Here is a 17,815-nt window from a genome sequence, read left to right on the forward strand (position 1 = left end):
CTTTTTTGAGAGTTATTGTCACTCTGCTGTCTTTACGTCCTTTTGGTAACAATATGTAAGCCGATTTAGGGACAAGTAATTTCCATATTCTATTTGATATATAATATCGTCATGTGCTTTAATATGGAAAGCGAAATGAAAATAAGCTTCCGAGTATCTAAATGTGGCATTCAGAAATTGATGGCTTACATACGTTTCTGCTTTCAATTAATGTTAGACTATGAGTTTTCCTGACTATTGCCACATAGACAAACGTCATGTGTATTGATAACGGTGATGGTAAGAATTTAAAAATTTTTCATCAGAGTACTATTAGCCACCTCCACGGATTCACTTGTTTATATCAGCGTTACGTGGGTTGCTTGTAACTTTTTTCAAACTGCCATCTGCTTTTTGATATTTACCGTTCGATAAATAAGTAGAGGATTTGAGGATATCAAATGCTTTCTTAGACTTGAAAACAGCTTAAGTATCCTGAAGAACGTCAAGACAAGTAAAGAAAATAAATATAGATTTTTTTCTGCAAAAATACGTAATTTGAAGTCAGGTATTTCTTTTTTTAATCGTTGTCGTCTTTCTTAGGATGCGGAGGGAGCGTGAATCAGTCCTTCGGCGAGATACAAGTTGGACGAAGGGGTTACTACTCAAGTTATCTTCGATGTAACTGGGAGATTGGCAACCCGGGATTCAACCAATCTATCCTGATTGTATCTTTTGAAGAACTGTATATCTCAAGCTATTAGTAAGTGATGCGTGTCGAAAACTATTTGTAAGTCCTCCTCCAAAATAAAAAAATGAAAAAAAATCTCTACAAAATGCAAAAATAGACCTGACGATTGAACTAAAGAGACTTTCAAAATCATTTTAAAAGAATTGCTCCCTTTCCACCCAAGCTACATATCCTACGAAATACCTATGGACCCTCTAAGACACGAAGAAGATGAAGTTGCTGGTTATTGTTTGGTACTTTTGTTGTTATTGTGTGAGACAGATGAACTTCGTAATAGCCTTGTTTGCCATAGAGTTTCTGTAGCCCGTTGGTAGAGCATTGAAGCGAGGAACCGGAAGGTCTAGATGCATAACCTTTCAAATTGAAATTTTAGCCTCACTATAACAGCTCGAATAGCTAAGAAAAATTTTCTTCTTTATTTTGACAGTGAATATGTAAAGATTATCGATGGAAATGGTGTAACAGTATTTCATCACTCTGGACATTCGTCTTCCGCTTTGAAAACGTTCCTGCTAGTTCCTTATGGGAGTGGAAATAATGTCAAGGTGCAGATTTACTTCTACAATAGCTGGAGTCAGTTCAAGCTTCAATACGGAATCGTAAATCAGGACCTCCAGTCAGGTGTGTTACTTTGTTCTCATTAAATGCCTTTGATGTTGAGCATTAAGCTGGACAAATTTTACCAGAATCGTTTTGTTTTGATTTGCATTTGCATGCTTACTACTTAAGTCTGATACAGACTTAAGATACAGACTGATTCTTATGCAGTTGGTAAATCCGCTTCCTGTGCTTTCTTATTTTTCAGCGTAATGATATACTTCTCTCTGCGCTCCCAATACTACCGATCTATAACTTATATGGATTTATTTCATTTCTTAGCTGTATTTGTGTCCAACTGGAATGTAACCATTGGGAACACTACAGAAAGTAGTATCGGCACCCAATGGCAAAATTTGAACGAAATGCTGAATCAACAAATTCTTCACCTCGTTGGCCTTCTGCAGACCTCCAATGGGACCACTATGAACGCCAAGATCATGCCTGGCAATACGACTTCTGTTGTATTCGATGGACTTTCATCCTATAGACAATATTCTATTGCTATTGTTGGCGTTGACAATAATGGAAATGCCTATAAGAGTGCCAATATCACAGCCTGGACAGACGAAGGAGGTAAGTGTTGACCCTGAGCGCCACGTAAGGTCAAAAATATTCTTTCACAAAAATTTATTTATCATGAAATGGCTGTGTTAAGTTTATCTAATTTGAAGTTCATTAGTTATGTTCATGCACAGCTCTTCTGCTGCATAATCATGGAAACTTGCCCAATAAAGGTAACTTCAGAGGTTCTAAGATACTCGGGACTTTTTACGGCTACACAATAGAAATACCTATTACCTTAATTTTGTCCCTGTCTTTCCCCACCTTTTTTCTTCCTTTCTGTGGGAAAGGAGTTTTCCAGTACCATAGTGATTGTAAACATGCATAACCTGTAATTTTTAACTTAACTTGTCGACTACGCGACAGGCTATTCATCGGTAATAGATATCCTTTTCATTTTTATTTTTTTGTTTGTTTTTGTTGTTTTCAAAAAGTCCTAAAAACTTAACTAAAGAATCAATAGTGAGGGGTTTGATCCACTAACTCATAACCCTCCTGTTTTCCAATGGTTTGGTTGAGGATTCCAAAACTCAGAAAAGAAAACTCAGAAAAGAACTCAGCCAAAATCCAGCAACCTTGACCTCTCGCTTGGTCAATGACGCATATTTATTCTTTTATTCAGTCCCGAGCAGAGCGCCAAGTGGCGTACGAGTGACAACTGTGGAGTACACAACTGACCTGCTAGTGAAATGGAACCCTTTATCTCAGATCTATGCAAATGGGAAGATATTGGGATACCTCATATATTATAGAGAATACAACAATTGGTATTCCCCGTATAAAACTATCAATACAAGTCGTCCTTATCCAACGCAGTTCGTTTTGAAAGGACTGAAGCCGGCGGAAAGATACCGTGTTGCAGTGGCAGCCTTTACATCCAAGGGACGTGGACCGATGTCATACTTTACTTACGGGACAACAAGTAAGATAAATCATTTGTGTTACGAGGAAGCACAATCTATCATTTTAGCATTTTCTAAAAAGTGGGTATAAAAAACGAATTTTTTGTCATGAGTCAAACTTTATTTAGCTGGCATAATTTATTCCATGTTGACCGGAATAATGCAAAACCAACTCCCTTGGGCCTTCGACAAAACAAGAGAATGCTTTTTATGCACAACCGTGGAAACTAAATTCAACATGCATCAGTAAATTGGAAAAAAACGACAATTTCCAGCTTTTTAATTTTACTTTCGAAAGCTTCTGGTAGCTCAGACTCTTTTACCAACGCAAAAATACTTGATAAGTAAAAGCGTAAATAAGGTTATATACTCGAGAATGATTCAGAATGTGAGTAGAAAAACAAGAAATAACCTTTTATCGCTTCTTGTCTCTCCAAAAATACTAGGCTGTTCTCAAACTTTACGAGAAGCTTTTGGAGAAATACAACATTCGCCAAACAACAACTACTATCTCCGTTGTCATCTAAGCATTACGAGTGGTGGTATGCCTGACGCCATAGCCGTATTTTCTGTGCAAGAAATAAATCTCAGATACTGCAGGTACACAGAATAGGTTTCTTTAATTATTTTTCAGGAATAGCTGATACGTTGCTTAACATGAATCTTTTCATTTTGGAAACAGTACATTTTTATTAGGTGGTTTTATATACTATAATTGTCTTGGATTATTTGTCACTTCGATTTTTTTTATTTCAATCTTTCGCTCTTATTTATGCAATTTCCACGAACGCCGTATTCTTATTCACCGATAACTGGTCTTGTCCCCTTTTCAAAAATAAACAAGGTGAAGGTTGGGAGAAATGTATGGTTTTTCCCCTACGTAGATTCACTAATCTTTTGATTGATTTCTTTCGAATGTTTCAGCGATTATGTAAAGATTACCGATGGAAACGGCACTGATGTTTTATATTATAATGGATGCAATGAAAAATTTGCTCCAGAAATTCTCTTTGATGTGCATTTTGGTTTGTCCAATAACATATCAATTCAAGTGTCCACAAGCAGTTCAAGCAGTAGTATCAAAATAAACTACGCCATTTTAATGAAGAGCCTAACTTCGTGTAAGTTTATTTTGGCAGCCACATCATTTGTTTCTTTCTATCTGCCTTTCAAGTTAGAAATATTTTTGTTCTATTAATTTTTTAATTATTCCCGTTCCACTCCTAAATCTGCTTTACTTTCGTAGCCTTTGTCGTCTCGGGATGGAATATATCAGTATCAAACCCTGACTCCTCTGGTGCCACACTTCAGTGGACAAGCCTCGATGCAAACGTAAACCATCAAGCAAATTTTTACATCATTGAGGTTAAAAGCATGGATGGCGCTCCACTGGATGTCCATACCGTTCCAGGAAATACCACAACGTCAGTCATAAAGCGACTCAAACCCTCTACAATGTATCGTGTGGTCGTTTATGGAGCTGATAACAATGGGCAGCCATATATGAGTTCACAAAGCATTCTTACTACTTCCAAAGGTAGGGGATATTTTGATAAACTTCAAAGTTTACGTCTAAATGAGACAGGCTTCTTGGCCAAGTACACAGCAGGCAATTTCCATTGCCATGCCTGAGCGCCTTAACCAACTTTTCAAAGTCCTCACTGCCGCTTAAAAAAGTCCAAAATATGTTAAAGTAATCATGATAAACTGTTATGTTTCCTTAATTCTATCCCTAGTGTTCTGCGGAGCTCGACCCAGTTCGACGCGCATCGTCGGTGGCACAGTTGCGGTTGTAAACAGCTGGTCTTGGCAGGTGATGCTGACAGAGAATGGAAGGCAATTCTGTGGCGGATCATTAGTGGATCCATACTTGGTACTCACAGCAGCTCACTGCGTTCAGTGGAAATCGGCAGCTAACCTCAAAATAAGGTGAGTTAACAAATAGAGAAGCCTTGACTGTGCACTGTACTGCTTGTAAAGCATAAAAGAAACGGCTAGAGAAAGTTAGGGAGAGACACGAGACGTAATCGAATGTTTCTCCCTACTCTTTGAGTGCTCTTGCAGATTCCTAAGTACTTTACAACAGAAGAGAGCACTGGCAAGGATTTTCTATTTGCGTTCCAATAAAGAATCCGTTAAATTTCCCGTGCATTACTTTCAATTTTCAAATCAAACTTTATTTCCAGAGTGAACAGGTGTCGTCAACATACTTTATACTCTCTAAAGCAGGCTACAATAAACCAATCAGAATCTTCGTTAGAATGGTTCAAGTAGTCTGATTGGTTGAATTAGACTGATGCTGTCATAAACGTCAAACCATCGAAGTTCACAAACAGCAAAAGTTCACAAACTGAAATAGTTCGGCGGGCGGAATTTAACACTTTTTTCTGAAGCTTTTAAGTCTTTCAAGATACGGAATCTGAACGTGAAATGTTCCGCGAAATCCGGCCGAATTGTGCCCTCATAAAACGCGCCAGCTTTTTCACATGACAATTAGAAAACAAACTGCTCAAGGGGTGTTTATGAATGAACGACAACTTAATCACAGGAGCAAGACGATTGCTCGGATGACAGCGCTGTAAATCTCGGCTGCTATGACTGATGTGGCCTTCCACTCAACGCACCGGAAAGGATATCAGAGCAAGCTCTTGGCTCAGTTCACTCGAAAGGCGGCCGATGTGATTTATTACGCTTGCTTTACTACGATAATCGGAAATCGCCATGATGAGCCAACCGCGATTGACCTCAGCATGATCGTAGTCGCTACGACATCGTATGAATTTTAAAAGTTTGCCTAGTTTGGATATATTTTCGAGTTTCATCGTAGCTGTTTCGTTCGGTTTGGTTTTTATACACGAAACCATGTATGCAATCTAACTGAGCGTGAAAACCTCCAAAACTGGGACTGTCCGTTTCCCTTTCTTTTTGAGGATTTTCGTCTCTTCACATGTTATAATAATGTAAATTACGGCGCTTAGCATGTTTACAAGCCTTTGTTTGGTTCTTCTGTTGCAACTTGCAACTGTTCCGAAATTTCACCTTCAATTAACGAAAAAAAATCCAGTCAAAGTACAAATTGGCAGATGGCGTGACAGCTTTAGCTCAGCTCCTTGCTCTATGCTCTGATAGGACACGCACTTTCAACCAATGACAGCGCGCGTTATATCCGAACTTTATTATAATAAATAATGTCAAAAAACATTCCCTTACCCTCAATTATCCGTGATCCAGTGAAGCGAACCGGAGTGTACTTCTTGAAAGTCATATTTGCTCTTACACAAACCTCAACCATCTAGCTAACCAAACCTACGCCTTGGGAAATAGAAAATCATCATAATTAGTTGCATATAATGATTTTTACACTTTGTACATACGTATCCTCAGGAAAATTAAGGTCCTAATCCCCTTCGCCAACATAAAGCTTTACACTACTCGTTTTCTTTAAAAAATCATCTTGTGGGAGAGCTAAAAGGAACATATAAACTTTTTGAAGGCTTAATCAAGACCAATTTAGAGAGTACTATCATCTTGGCAACCTCTATGAAATGGGAACACTAAAAGCAAAAAAAACTTCGTTGTGTCCTTTGGTGATTGTATCAGGGGTCGACAGTGGCATAAAATTAAAGGTGCAATAAAGCCTAAACCTTAGCTAACGATTAACTCAAACCATGATCAGTGGGCTAGACTAATTTTCCATTTCTTACTTGCAGGGTGGGAGCCCATTACAGGACCAGTGGAAGCGTTGGGACGGAACAAGACATCAACGTCTCCAAAATCAAAGTCCACGAGAATTACCAAAGGCCGAAAACATATAGTAACGACATCGCTCTTCTATACCTAAAAAAACCTGCTGTGCTTGGAGTAGGCGTCGGACTAGTCTGCCTGCCGGATATCAATAATGTTCTTCCCATTGACTTAAATGAAACATGCTGGATAACAGGTTGGGGAGATTTGTATTCAGGAGGATATCAACCGAATACCCTAATGCAAGCGTCTGTGCCGCTGGTGTCCAAACAACGTTGTTCAAATGTTTATCCTGGAAAAATCGACGACTCAATGCTGTGTGCCGGCTTGGATCAAGGTGGAATTGACACCTGTCAGGGCGATAGTGGTGGACCGCTGGTGTGTGAGTTCAATGGCACCTGGTATCTTGAGGGCATCACCAGCTGGGGATACGGATGCGCTCAAGCTTATAAGTATGGTGTCTACGCCAAAGTGCGGGCCTTGGATTCTTGGGTACAGGCCAATATATACAAGGTGGTTCCACCAAATACAATACAGCCGCAGAATCAGTCATCGGTTTCTTTGCGTAAGTATTGCCTCTTTCATTTAATAAGGAAAATACACAATTTAAAAATTGTTCAAAATACATGTATTTAAGATAAAAAAAGAAGGGCTTTGCGCAAACTGTGAAGGCGATGGTAACCCTCACAATGAATTGATCTTTATCTAAGTGGCTGCTCTCATTATCTATGAGTATTTGACCTTTACAAACCATTTTTTAACTTTCGACCAAAAGAGACAATTGGAAAAAAAAATTAAAAAAATGGCATGCTTAACGTGAACAGTCTCCATCATTTCCTTCAATTGCACTAGTTTGGTGTAGCTTTGACAATGGTTTGTGTTCTGGATGGAGCCAATCCTCTTCGGATGATTTTGATTGGACGCTTGGATCAGGTTCGACGCCTTCCTCTTCAACAGGTCCCAGCTCTGGTGAGGGAGGATCAGGTTAGACATAACCTAGAAAATAAATGAAATATTTGTAGCATCGATGATATAGTTCACAAATCATATTTTACCACAAAGGTTAATTTCCTTTTAGATTGGATAATTTCGTTAAAATCGATTTTTGACGTCCAAGTTTGTTTTAAAAGATAAAAAACCGCTCAAAGAGCCGTATATTGCACCTACCATTGAAGCCGCGAGAAAGTACTTTGCATAGCATCAAGGAACCTTGAGTGGTTCTCAGTATCAATAAGTAATCATCTACATCACACTTGCCTGACCTTGCTTTCACGATGGATCTCTTTCATCTCAATACAAGCGAACATGATGAAGTAGTTTACCTGACGTATGTCGTAGGTCACTGGCATCAATTTCTTCTCTTCTATTGTTTGACAAAAAGATGTTACATTACTCTTCATCATTGTTTATATTCAAGATGTCTTATATGTTTCTAATGCTGCTTTAGGAAATTATATGTACATCGAGGCGTCCTCGCCAAGAAAACCTGGAGAAAAGGCGCAAATGGTGGTCACAGTCCCAAATAAAGGGAAAAAAGCGTGTCTTTCATTCTACTATCATATGTTTGGAACTTCCGCAGGAAGTCTTAATGTCTACAATGGTAATGACATAGTATTTAACGTGTCAGGAAATCAGGGAAACAGATGGGTGATCGTGGAAAAAAGCTTACACCTTGATAGCGAGGCAAGTAATGTCTGGTTTCCTAAGTTTTTTCATGTTAGTTTCTTCTTATTATTAAGAACACTGACAAAAGTAGCAATCCAAACAATGAATTATCATAAAACATTCTATTTGCAAGCCACTTAAGGAGCAAAAAACCTGACAGCCATAAAATAGTTATCGTATCAACGTCGGAATCCAGTGCTCGCAGTCACGGGAAAAATTACTTGGAGAGAAAAGAATGACATGACATTTGATGACGACAAAATCCAATTTTAGAAGTTCCGAGTTCAATCTTCAAACAGTTCCCAGTCCTTTTTCCAGAGATTAGATGGTGAGCTTTGCCACAAGAGTGATGAGAGGAAAAGAGAAGAGAGGATAGACACAAGAAGTCATTGTACAAAATTTTCCATTCATCTTTCCAAGACTTTCTTTGCTAAGACATGTATAACTGCAGATACCAATCAACAAAATTGGATTGTTTGCTTTGGACGGGCCCTTGTCTATGGATGAATGCGTTCTATTACGTTTTCCTTTTCTTGAATCGCCCTTCTAAATATAGCTGACATCTAATAAATGGTAAATACCTAAGGGATTTTCATTTGAAAAGATTTAACAATTTATTATCATAATTGTGAATGCAGACTGCTAAATGTTTGTTTCGCCTTCCTTCAGATTACATTTGAAGGAGTACGGGGGGGTTCTTATACGAGTGATATCGCCATTGATCAAGTACTGATTACCGAAGGAAACTGCCCAGGTAATGGTGTAATCATTCAGGTTGAGTTTAGTTCTGCTCAATTGTTTTATCTCGATGTACAAGCATTTTAGTAAGTAATCCTTGACGACAAGAATTCTCAAATTAGACCCTTTTGTAAGCTAAGTGAGGAATCTTTTTGCTCGTCACATACATATACAATGAAGCCTGAGGGGCCATGATTTTGTAAGTGTTCCCGTGATTATAGAAATATGTGCACTCTGATTGGTCAGGGATTGCGTCATATCTCGCTATCACCTCGGGTGATGTGATTATAGCAGGGTTACTTAGTTTCAAATTGGCTGCTTTGCGTTTTGTCAATGTCACCGAGCAAGCGATAAAGGCGATTGGATGAAATTCAAGTCTGGAAAGCAAAACGTCATGTCCTTCACGAGAAGGATATGACGTTTTTGCTGATTGAATTAAATAAAACTGTTCAATTATTTTGGTGACTGGCTGGCTCTCTCGATACGGGTATTCAAAACAATTGTAACAGAATGTTTTCAGCAACAAAGCGAATTTTCAACAGAATTCGAAATCACCTGAGCAATTGTTTCGAAATTAATTCTTCACCTCAAGCTCTATGAATATTGTTAAACAACTTCGTCTCGGGAATTATTTGGCGAAAAATTGTTACTTATTGCCTTTTTCTTCTAGTTTCATGTGGCTTTGACAGTGGGTTATGCCTTTGGTGGAGCCAATCAAAGTCAGATGCCTTTGATTGGAGGCTTGGTTCTGGTTCCACGCCATCATCAGGCACGGGGCCTTCATCAGATCGGAGTGGAACAGGTTTGCAAGCTTTAATTGAGAAATTTAATTATCAACTGGTCATTTGCAATCACCGTTCTCAAAAAAGACAGATATCTGTAGACTCAGCACAATCACAAATTACTGCACGCCTGTTGTGCCTCTAAAGACCGATTTCTCCCTTCCAAACCGTTTTAAAACATCTTTCCAATTAATTCTAAAATATCTTGACTTTCCCCAACTATCAAACAGAAATAAAAAAAACTTGGGCATCTCCTTTTTTTTTGTCACAGGAATGTATATGTATACTGAAGCCTCATATCAGTCGAGGGGTGATAATGCAAAGCTCGAACTTTCAGTGCCTAGCGGAAGATCATCTTCTTGCCTTATTTTCTACTATCACATGTACGGATCAACAATGGGGACGCTAAATGTGTTTAATGGAAATGAAAAAGTATTTACCAAGTCAGGAAATCAAGGTTTCTATTGGAAGAAAGTGATCAAAACTTTACACTTGAGAGATGTTGTAAGTTCACAGGTTTTAGCTCTATATTTTATTTTCATCTATACATGCATTTCCAAAATTTGCGTTTGCGATCAGCTTTCCTCTTCAGAGGTCATGCACCTAGATAAACTAGGATATTTGTAATCTCTAGCTTTTCAGTAGAAATCATTTAAGTTCATGAAAAAAAACTGTAAAAAAGAGTTTATATCTTAATAGATATATATACACTGTTTCATATATACACAAGTAAGCGGAAAGTGACAAAGCATATATTTGCAATGGATTCCCATCATAGCTTTTTTATTTAAAGAAAAGAAAAACGCGACTTTCTAACGCGTGATAGTTTTAATTTCAATTTTTTTAGCTTTGTTTTTATTTTTTCCTTTAATTTTTTTTTACTGTTGTGCCTGCCTCTTTAGTTGACATTTGAGGGGATTATAGGGACATCTGTCACAAGTGATATCGCTATTGATGATGTCAAAATAAGCGATGGAAACTGCCCAGGTATGGCTTGCATAGAAGACAGAATTGTGCCAAATCTACTAAAGCTCCTCATTTGATTAAAAAGAAAAAGGGAGTAGTTAAGTATCTGGTGGAGGACAGACTCACTTATTGTGATCTCCAAAAATTCCACGATGCTGAAAAATATAAATAAAGGGTAAAATCCCATCTGGTACGCTTGAAACCGGCAAATTGTTCAGAAAATGAGGATTGGCTATCGACAAACTAGCTCATCATGGTCATCTTAGGGGATAATGCTCATAAAATGAAAACTGAGTTATTTCCTGGCATTATGGGCTTCTTGGCCCGAGTGCGAAACTGGCTGATCACCGCCATTTTACCAAATGCCAGTAAATTTTAAGAACTGAGTGAAGATTAAATGTTAGACAAGAATAACGCATTTTCATACTGTTTAGGTTGTGGCGGTGTTTTAAACAAATCTTCTGGAGTGGTACACCTTGCTAACACTGGGAACGAAGACGAGACGCATTGCATTTGGACAATTGGTAACGCTGGGTTAAGACAATCATATGCATCGCTGTCTCTTCAAAGAGTATCCTTAGGATATTGCAGGTATTATTATTTGTCTTATTAATACTTTGTTGCATTTGCTACATACCTACACCCATAGATGATTTAAATGTATAAAAAAAAAAAATCATAAATATCACATAGAAACTGAAGCAGGAGACAGGACTATGTCACAATCGATGTCCAGCCCCAACAGAAGTTAGTATTAAAGAAGACATCAAATTTTTTAAAAAAGGAGTCGTTCAAGTAGATCGGAGTCAACAGTGTATGGCCCTCCCGTTCTCAGTCACACTTGCGCTATTAAATTTAACTTATTTATCACTAATAGAAGGCTAAAGCTTGCGTTTCAAAGTTTGAAATGAATTTACATTTTTAGAGCCTGTCGGCAATTTACTTCAAACGAAAGTAAGTCTGTAACAATGCATAAATGCAGGAATAGAGTTCCCTTACAGAAGAATCCCTTTAGATAACGTGAGCATTTCTTACCTTATTGTTAACTTTATAGCGAGTATGTCAGGGTCTTTCATAAAGATGGAACGGAACTGTTTAACCAAGGGGGCTGTCAGTCTTCGCTTCCATACGGCACCTCACTGGAAATTCCCTTTGGTGTCTCAAACCACATAACAGTTGACATTTCCCTGCAGTATAGATGGAGCGCGGTTAACATTCAGTACATAATCTCAAAACAAAGACATAATTCTGGTATGATTTGATCTTCGTTTCAATATTTGTCTACCTTTTCGCCAACTAGATTTTAATCCAGGAAAACGCTATGGATCGATAGAAATCGAGGTTTCGAATTTGGTCAACGTATTTTACTTGATTATTTATCTTAACTTTGACAACTGTGTTTTATTCTCCCCCCCCCCCCCCCCTGAAAACAAAAAGAGAGAAAAACTCTGGATCTATAGATCTTGGCTTAGCATATCGAAAAAGCCGGGAAATTTGGTCACAAGGAAGAGAATGTTTATGTTCTGATCTTACTTAAGATAGTTTGTTTTTCATCTTTTTTTTGATAGGCTATTGAAAGTCATCAGATTAAGAGATCGATTTGACCTTAATGTAATTACTTAAAACAAATAACCGAATAAAACAGAACCAAAGAGAAACTTAACAGGGCCAAAAACGCATTCGGTCTAACGAATTATTTAGGTTGATGAGTCTGGAGTGAGACTTCTACTTTGAAGAAAATGGAAAAACCGAGTTCAGTTCAAGGATGTTCAGGCGCGTAGCGTGGTCATTTTTTCAAGTACGCACAAGTACATATGATCTAGAAACCTAACTAAACCGAGCGAAAAATACTGCGTTCTTTATTTCTTGTTTGAAATAGTTGTGTGAATACAAGCAAAGAACAAAGAGTCTTGCCCTTATTTTGAGCAAACTTGGCGCAAACACAACATTGTTTTCAAATTTTTCTGGTCACTTCAAGTACGCACGTGCGTATATGCGTAGAGGACGCTACGCGCCTGGTGTTGTAAACAAGATTCTGTGTTCCCGTACTCCTTTCAATATTTTCAAGTAACTACATGTATTTATCGATTGGTATAATTATCATTTTATTCAACCATCTCTTTAAACCATGGCGCGAATGTGTGCTCTGACTTAACAGCCCAACCAATATCTTCCTGGAATACAACAGTGGACGGAATAACATCATCGTCAGCCACTGTCCGGTGGTCAAACTTTCCACTATCTTCTTCGATCAATCATTATTTGGTGAGGTTCAATGAGGTTTCTGGTGTCAGCACATTGTTCCAAGTCAGCACCTACAGTAACTCTTATTACACCAACCGTCTCAAGGGATACACATCTTATGATGTCGAGGTTTTAGCTGTGACTGCCAGTGACGGAAATGTTACGTATTCTAGCAGAACTGTTTCAATGAAGACTGCAGAGGGTGGTAAGTCCTCCTGTTATATTTTTTTAAGTTGAAATCGATAGCAATTAAAAATTAAGTTGGACATGGTCGAGACAAAAAGAAATCCTCGATTTCCTCCCCGTATGATAAGTGCGACACACAATACATGTATTAACAGTATTTCCACGAGCCTGATATCCCGAGGGATAGGAAATAAAAAGCTGGGCTCTCGCTACTTTAAAGTCTTCCTTGAAGGGAGTAATTATGATGAAATAACAAGAAATAACCCCAAGCATCGATGAAAGATGTTCTGAAATAGAGCACAATGATACGCATCTCATCATCTCTAAGCAAATTTAAGCTGCTAAATTACATGAACAAATATGTAGCGAACGAAGAGATTCCATGCATGTTCTTATGGAATAGAAATAGTAAAAATGTGGCAAGAAGAAAAAACCGAGAGCGAATATGTCACAAATGTTTTTACTTATTCTGATGTCATTTTGGATGTGCTATGAATCAGGTGCACAGCAACATGCAGGAATTCATTAGTTTTTCGTCCATCAGATAATGAAGAACCATTTACTCTGACAAATGATAACCGTTATGACGATCTGTATTTTGCAGTTCCAAGCCGAGCTCCGTCAAAGGTCCGTGCGGCTAGCCATGGATTTAATGAACTTTTGGTTGAGTGGGATCCACTCCCTCACCAATACGCCAATGGTCGACTTTTGGGATACAAAGTCTACTACAAAGACACTGACTATTATTACTGGTCGGAGAAATCTGTTAATACGAGTAACGCTGACGAGTCACAGGTTGTACTGGGCGGTGTGCAGACAGGCCGTCGCTACAATATTTCTGTTGTAGCATTTACTTCTAAGGGGGAGGGGCCCCGATCTCCAGATCTCTACGTAACCAAGGGTAAGAACCAATTGAATCCTAGGCATTAATAGGAGAAACCGATATTCTGCACAAGGCTATAAATCAACGTGTCTATTATATAACCCCAAAAATACTACCTGTGCAAATTGCAATCTATTGAAGACTTTGTTCGCCTTGGTATATAATCGACTCTTGAATCCCAAACATGATTTTATCTTGTATTTTCCTGAATTTTAGGTTGCGAAGGCCTTGTAAACCAAGTGTCCGGTTCGTTGTATTTTAGTAATACGCGCTACAGTACCCTCAACTGCAGTGTTCAAGTACAAAATGCTGGAATCCAACATGGATCGGTTCTTATTTCCTTCCAGAGCTTATATTTTGGATATTGCAGGTAGCTTCGTGGACATTAGTTTTGATTTTGTTTTTTGGCCCATTTAGATAAATGAAAAACATCTTGCTTTGGCTTACGGAAAAACGAGAAATTGGCTAATTTTCTAAACGGATCGGTTTCCTTCACTGAGCACTAACGTACATTGATCTCGTCGTTTTTATTACCGTTGATTGATAAAACACAAGCGCTTTGTTCCGAACACATAATCAAAGAAAACCGAATTAAAAATAATTTCTTAAAATACAATAGTGTTGCGAGACAGTAACAAGACTTATTTTCCGTTTTTTGCATCAGTTCTGCCGTATGTAACTGTCTTATCAATATACACTAAGACTTACTCAGTGTTTGTAATTCTTTCACCTCTAGCGAGTACATCAAGATTTTTAATAGCAATGGTGTTCAGGTTTTTCATCGTGGAGGTTGTGATTCCCTAACTAGCGGAATTTCCGTGGAAGTCCCATTTGGTGATGGGCATAGCATCACGCTCGCTTTTCTATTTTCGTACCGATATAGTTACGCCAGAGTCCAATACTCCATACTAAATCAGCCCCTCAGCTCAGGTAACAAACATATTGAGTTACTTTTGAATTTCAAATTGCTAAAAAAAATGTTTTGGATTATTAGTATAGCAATGAGAAAAGATAAAAAATAATAAAATAAAAAGGAAAAAATGAAAGGGCGCAGAAGGGTCAGTCCGTGGAAAATAGAAATGAGTTTCCAAGGAAGGATTCAAAATAGTTTTATCATTTTTGTGATTTTTTTCTCCTAGCTAGCAAGACTTATTCTTTTACGTATGATGCACGATCCTCGCAGTAGATAGCGCTATTTAAGCAATAGCGAAAATCAGACCTCAAAAAAAATCAGGCCTGTACGGGACTCGAACCACTGACCTCTGCGATACTAGTGCAGCGCTCTACCAATTGAGCTAACAAGCCAACTGGGAGCAGGCCGTTAAGTTGATTCGTAATAAACCCGTGAAAGTGATAAATCAGATACAATGAAATATATGAAGCTCATATATTTTGAACTGCGGTATTAGATACGTATGATGCACGATCCTCGCAGTAGATAGCGCTATTTAAGCAATAGGGAAAATCAGACCTGAAAAAAATCAGGCCTGTACGGGACTCGAACCACTGACCTCTGCGATACTAGTGCAGCGCTCTACCAATTGAGCTAACAAGCCAACTGGGAGCAGGCCGTTAAGTTGATTCGTAATAAACCCGTGAAAGTGATAAATCAGATACAATGAAATATACGAAGTTCATATATTTTGAATTGCGGTATTAGATACGTATGATGCACGATCCTCGCAGTAGATAGCGCTATTTAAGAAATAGCGAAAATCAGACCTGAAAAAAAATCAGGCCTGTACGGGACTCGAACCACTGACCTCTGCGATACTAGTGCAGCGCTCTACCAATTGAGCTAACAAGCCAAGTGGACCATATGACATAATTGAATGCGTTTACCTCCCTCGTCAGTCCTTCCGATCTCTTTCCTACTGGTAAATGTACCATTGCTAGAGTTGGACGCCACAGCAATAACTTGCACGTCATAATATTTGTAACTCCTAAGCGCCCTACCAGTGTAGGTTCGAATCCCGTACAGGCCTGATTTTTTTCAGGTCTGATTTTCGCTATTGCTTAAATAGCGCTATCTACTGCGAGGATCGTGCATCATAGGTATCTAATACCGCAGTTCAAAATATATGAACTTCATATATTTCATTGCATCTGATTTATCACTTTCACGGGTTTATTACGAATCAACTTAACGGCCTGCTCCCAGTTGGCTTGTTAGCTCAATTGCTAGAGCGCTGCACAAGTATCGCAGAGGTCAGTGGTTCGAGTCCCGTACAGGCCTGATTTTTTTTTAGGTCTGATTTTCGCTATTGCTTAAATAGCGCTATCTACTGCGAGGATCGTGCATCATACGTATCTAATACCGCAGTTCAAAATATATGAACTTCATATATTTCATTGTATCTGATTTATCACTTTCACGGGTTTATTACGAATCAACTTAACGGCCTGCTCCCAGTTGGCTTGTTAGCTCAATTGGTAGAGCGCTGCACTAGTATCGCAGAGGTCAGTGGTTCGAGTCCCGTACAGGCCTGATTTTTTTGAGGTCTGATTTTCGCTATTGCTTAAATAGCGCTATCTACTGCGAGGATCGTGCATCATACGTATGATGTTTTATCGTTTCTTTTTAATAATTTTTAAATGATTCTCTGGTAACCAAAGGGATTTCCACGTCAACCCACGTGATGACTTTCAAGCCGACAACTATTCCTCGCACTCCATCAGCAAAGGAAATGCAAGAAGCAGTGATGTTAAAAATGACAAACTTTGATATGAACAAGGTGATCTTTACTTACTATTTAATTATCTGGCGAAGCAGAAGAAAACTTACCTACGCGATTATCATACAATGAATTGCTAAACACAGAAACATTTTCATTGCAGCCTGAGGTGAATCAACCTTTTGTCACTTTTTCTTGCACTGTTCATACAAAAAGTTCTCTTTTCTATTTTGTATTTGTCCATCATAGTGGAAGAAGATGGAGGCGGACTTTAAACAAGAAGTTGCGAGTGCAGCCACTAGATACTGCGCAGGTGGAGGAGCATCCTGTCAAATAAGGTGAACCAATATCATTAAAAAAAGCAGTTATCAAACTAAATTTAAAAAAATGCAAATTCAATGCAAAGGGACGAACTGGAAAATTGATAATTATATTCATCAAATAAAATGAATACGGAACTAAGGCCATATAGTACCCACAGGTCCACTCTGGACTACTACTGTAAGAAGAACGGGATAAGATCTTAAAGGACCGGAAGGTAGAAGTTTTGGACTTACCAGTTCCTAAACTTAATTTTTCGCAAACTGGATTCTTGAGAATCAGAAGAAATTTCTCTTGTCACGTTGGGATACCATTATACTGAAACACAAATGATGACGACAATGAAAATAATAATGATATACCTGTGGAGAGTCACATGCATTCTTTTATCCATTTCAGCCTTCGACGGAGAAGATCTTCTGACAGCATAGAATTCTCAGCAGATATGGTCCACATTGTCCCTGGTTACCCAAAGCAGTCACCGGATGATCCCAGCATAACGTTGTTGGCTTTCTATCTGCAGCTTCCTGGAGACATCGGAGATAGCTTGGTCAGCGAGGACGTCCTGCAAAACATCGTGAAAAGCGATATGAAATCTATTGAAGGGTCGATGGGTGTTAGTATCACAACTGTTGAGTCAATGCCATCCGCTCAGCTTGAGAATGAAAGTGATGAAGAGGATAAGAAAGAAGAGAAAGATAATGAAAAATCGACCTCGAACTTTGTTATCGTGGGAGTTACCTTGGGAGCTTTACTACTGTTGGGGATTATCATTGCTGTCACCTTGTGTATTAAAACTACCAGGTATGCGAATCTCT

General features: G+C 38.5%; 1 protein-coding gene and 1 long non-coding RNA gene across 2 annotated transcripts in view; one reads left to right on the top strand and one right to left on the bottom strand.

Annotated features, from left to right (window-relative positions):
* LOC111326508 (uncharacterized) overlaps nucleotides 1-13,897 on the top strand; it is a 34,788-nt gene extending 20,891 nt beyond the window's left edge. Inside the window, 20 exon segments of the mRNA XM_022930518.2 lie at nucleotides 583-742; nucleotides 1,158-1,351; nucleotides 1,610-1,903; nucleotides 2,514-2,813; nucleotides 3,240-3,393; nucleotides 3,718-3,914; nucleotides 4,040-4,330; nucleotides 4,530-4,722; nucleotides 6,504-7,102; nucleotides 7,390-7,521; nucleotides 7,985-8,220; nucleotides 8,872-8,956; nucleotides 9,611-9,742; nucleotides 9,994-10,226; nucleotides 10,625-10,709; nucleotides 11,123-11,279; nucleotides 11,743-11,939; nucleotides 12,847-13,137; nucleotides 13,723-13,833; nucleotides 13,836-13,897. Of these exon segments, the coding sequence (XP_022786253.2) occupies nucleotides 583-742; nucleotides 1,158-1,351; nucleotides 1,610-1,903; nucleotides 2,514-2,813; nucleotides 3,240-3,393; nucleotides 3,718-3,914; nucleotides 4,040-4,330; nucleotides 4,530-4,722; nucleotides 6,504-7,102; nucleotides 7,390-7,521; nucleotides 7,985-8,220; nucleotides 8,872-8,956; nucleotides 9,611-9,742; nucleotides 9,994-10,226; nucleotides 10,625-10,709; nucleotides 11,123-11,279; nucleotides 11,743-11,939; nucleotides 12,847-13,137; nucleotides 13,723-13,833; nucleotides 13,836-13,897 (4,103 nt within the window).
* On the bottom strand, nucleotides 5,471-11,860 carry LOC148728370 (uncharacterized). Its single transcript, XR_015988867.1, has 4 exons — nucleotides 11,724-11,860; nucleotides 7,860-7,900; nucleotides 6,631-7,533; nucleotides 5,471-6,105 (listed from the first exon to the last, which is right to left on the bottom strand). It is a non-coding gene; the product is annotated as an uncharacterized LOC148728370 (long non-coding RNA).
* Nucleotides 13,898-17,815: the final 3,918 nt, after the last annotated feature.

This window comes from Stylophora pistillata, chromosome 6 (genome assembly GCF_964205215.1).
Source record: "Stylophora pistillata chromosome 6, jaStyPist1.2, whole genome shotgun sequence".
NCBI classification, from domain to species: domain Eukaryota; kingdom Metazoa; phylum Cnidaria; class Anthozoa; order Scleractinia; family Pocilloporidae; genus Stylophora; species Stylophora pistillata.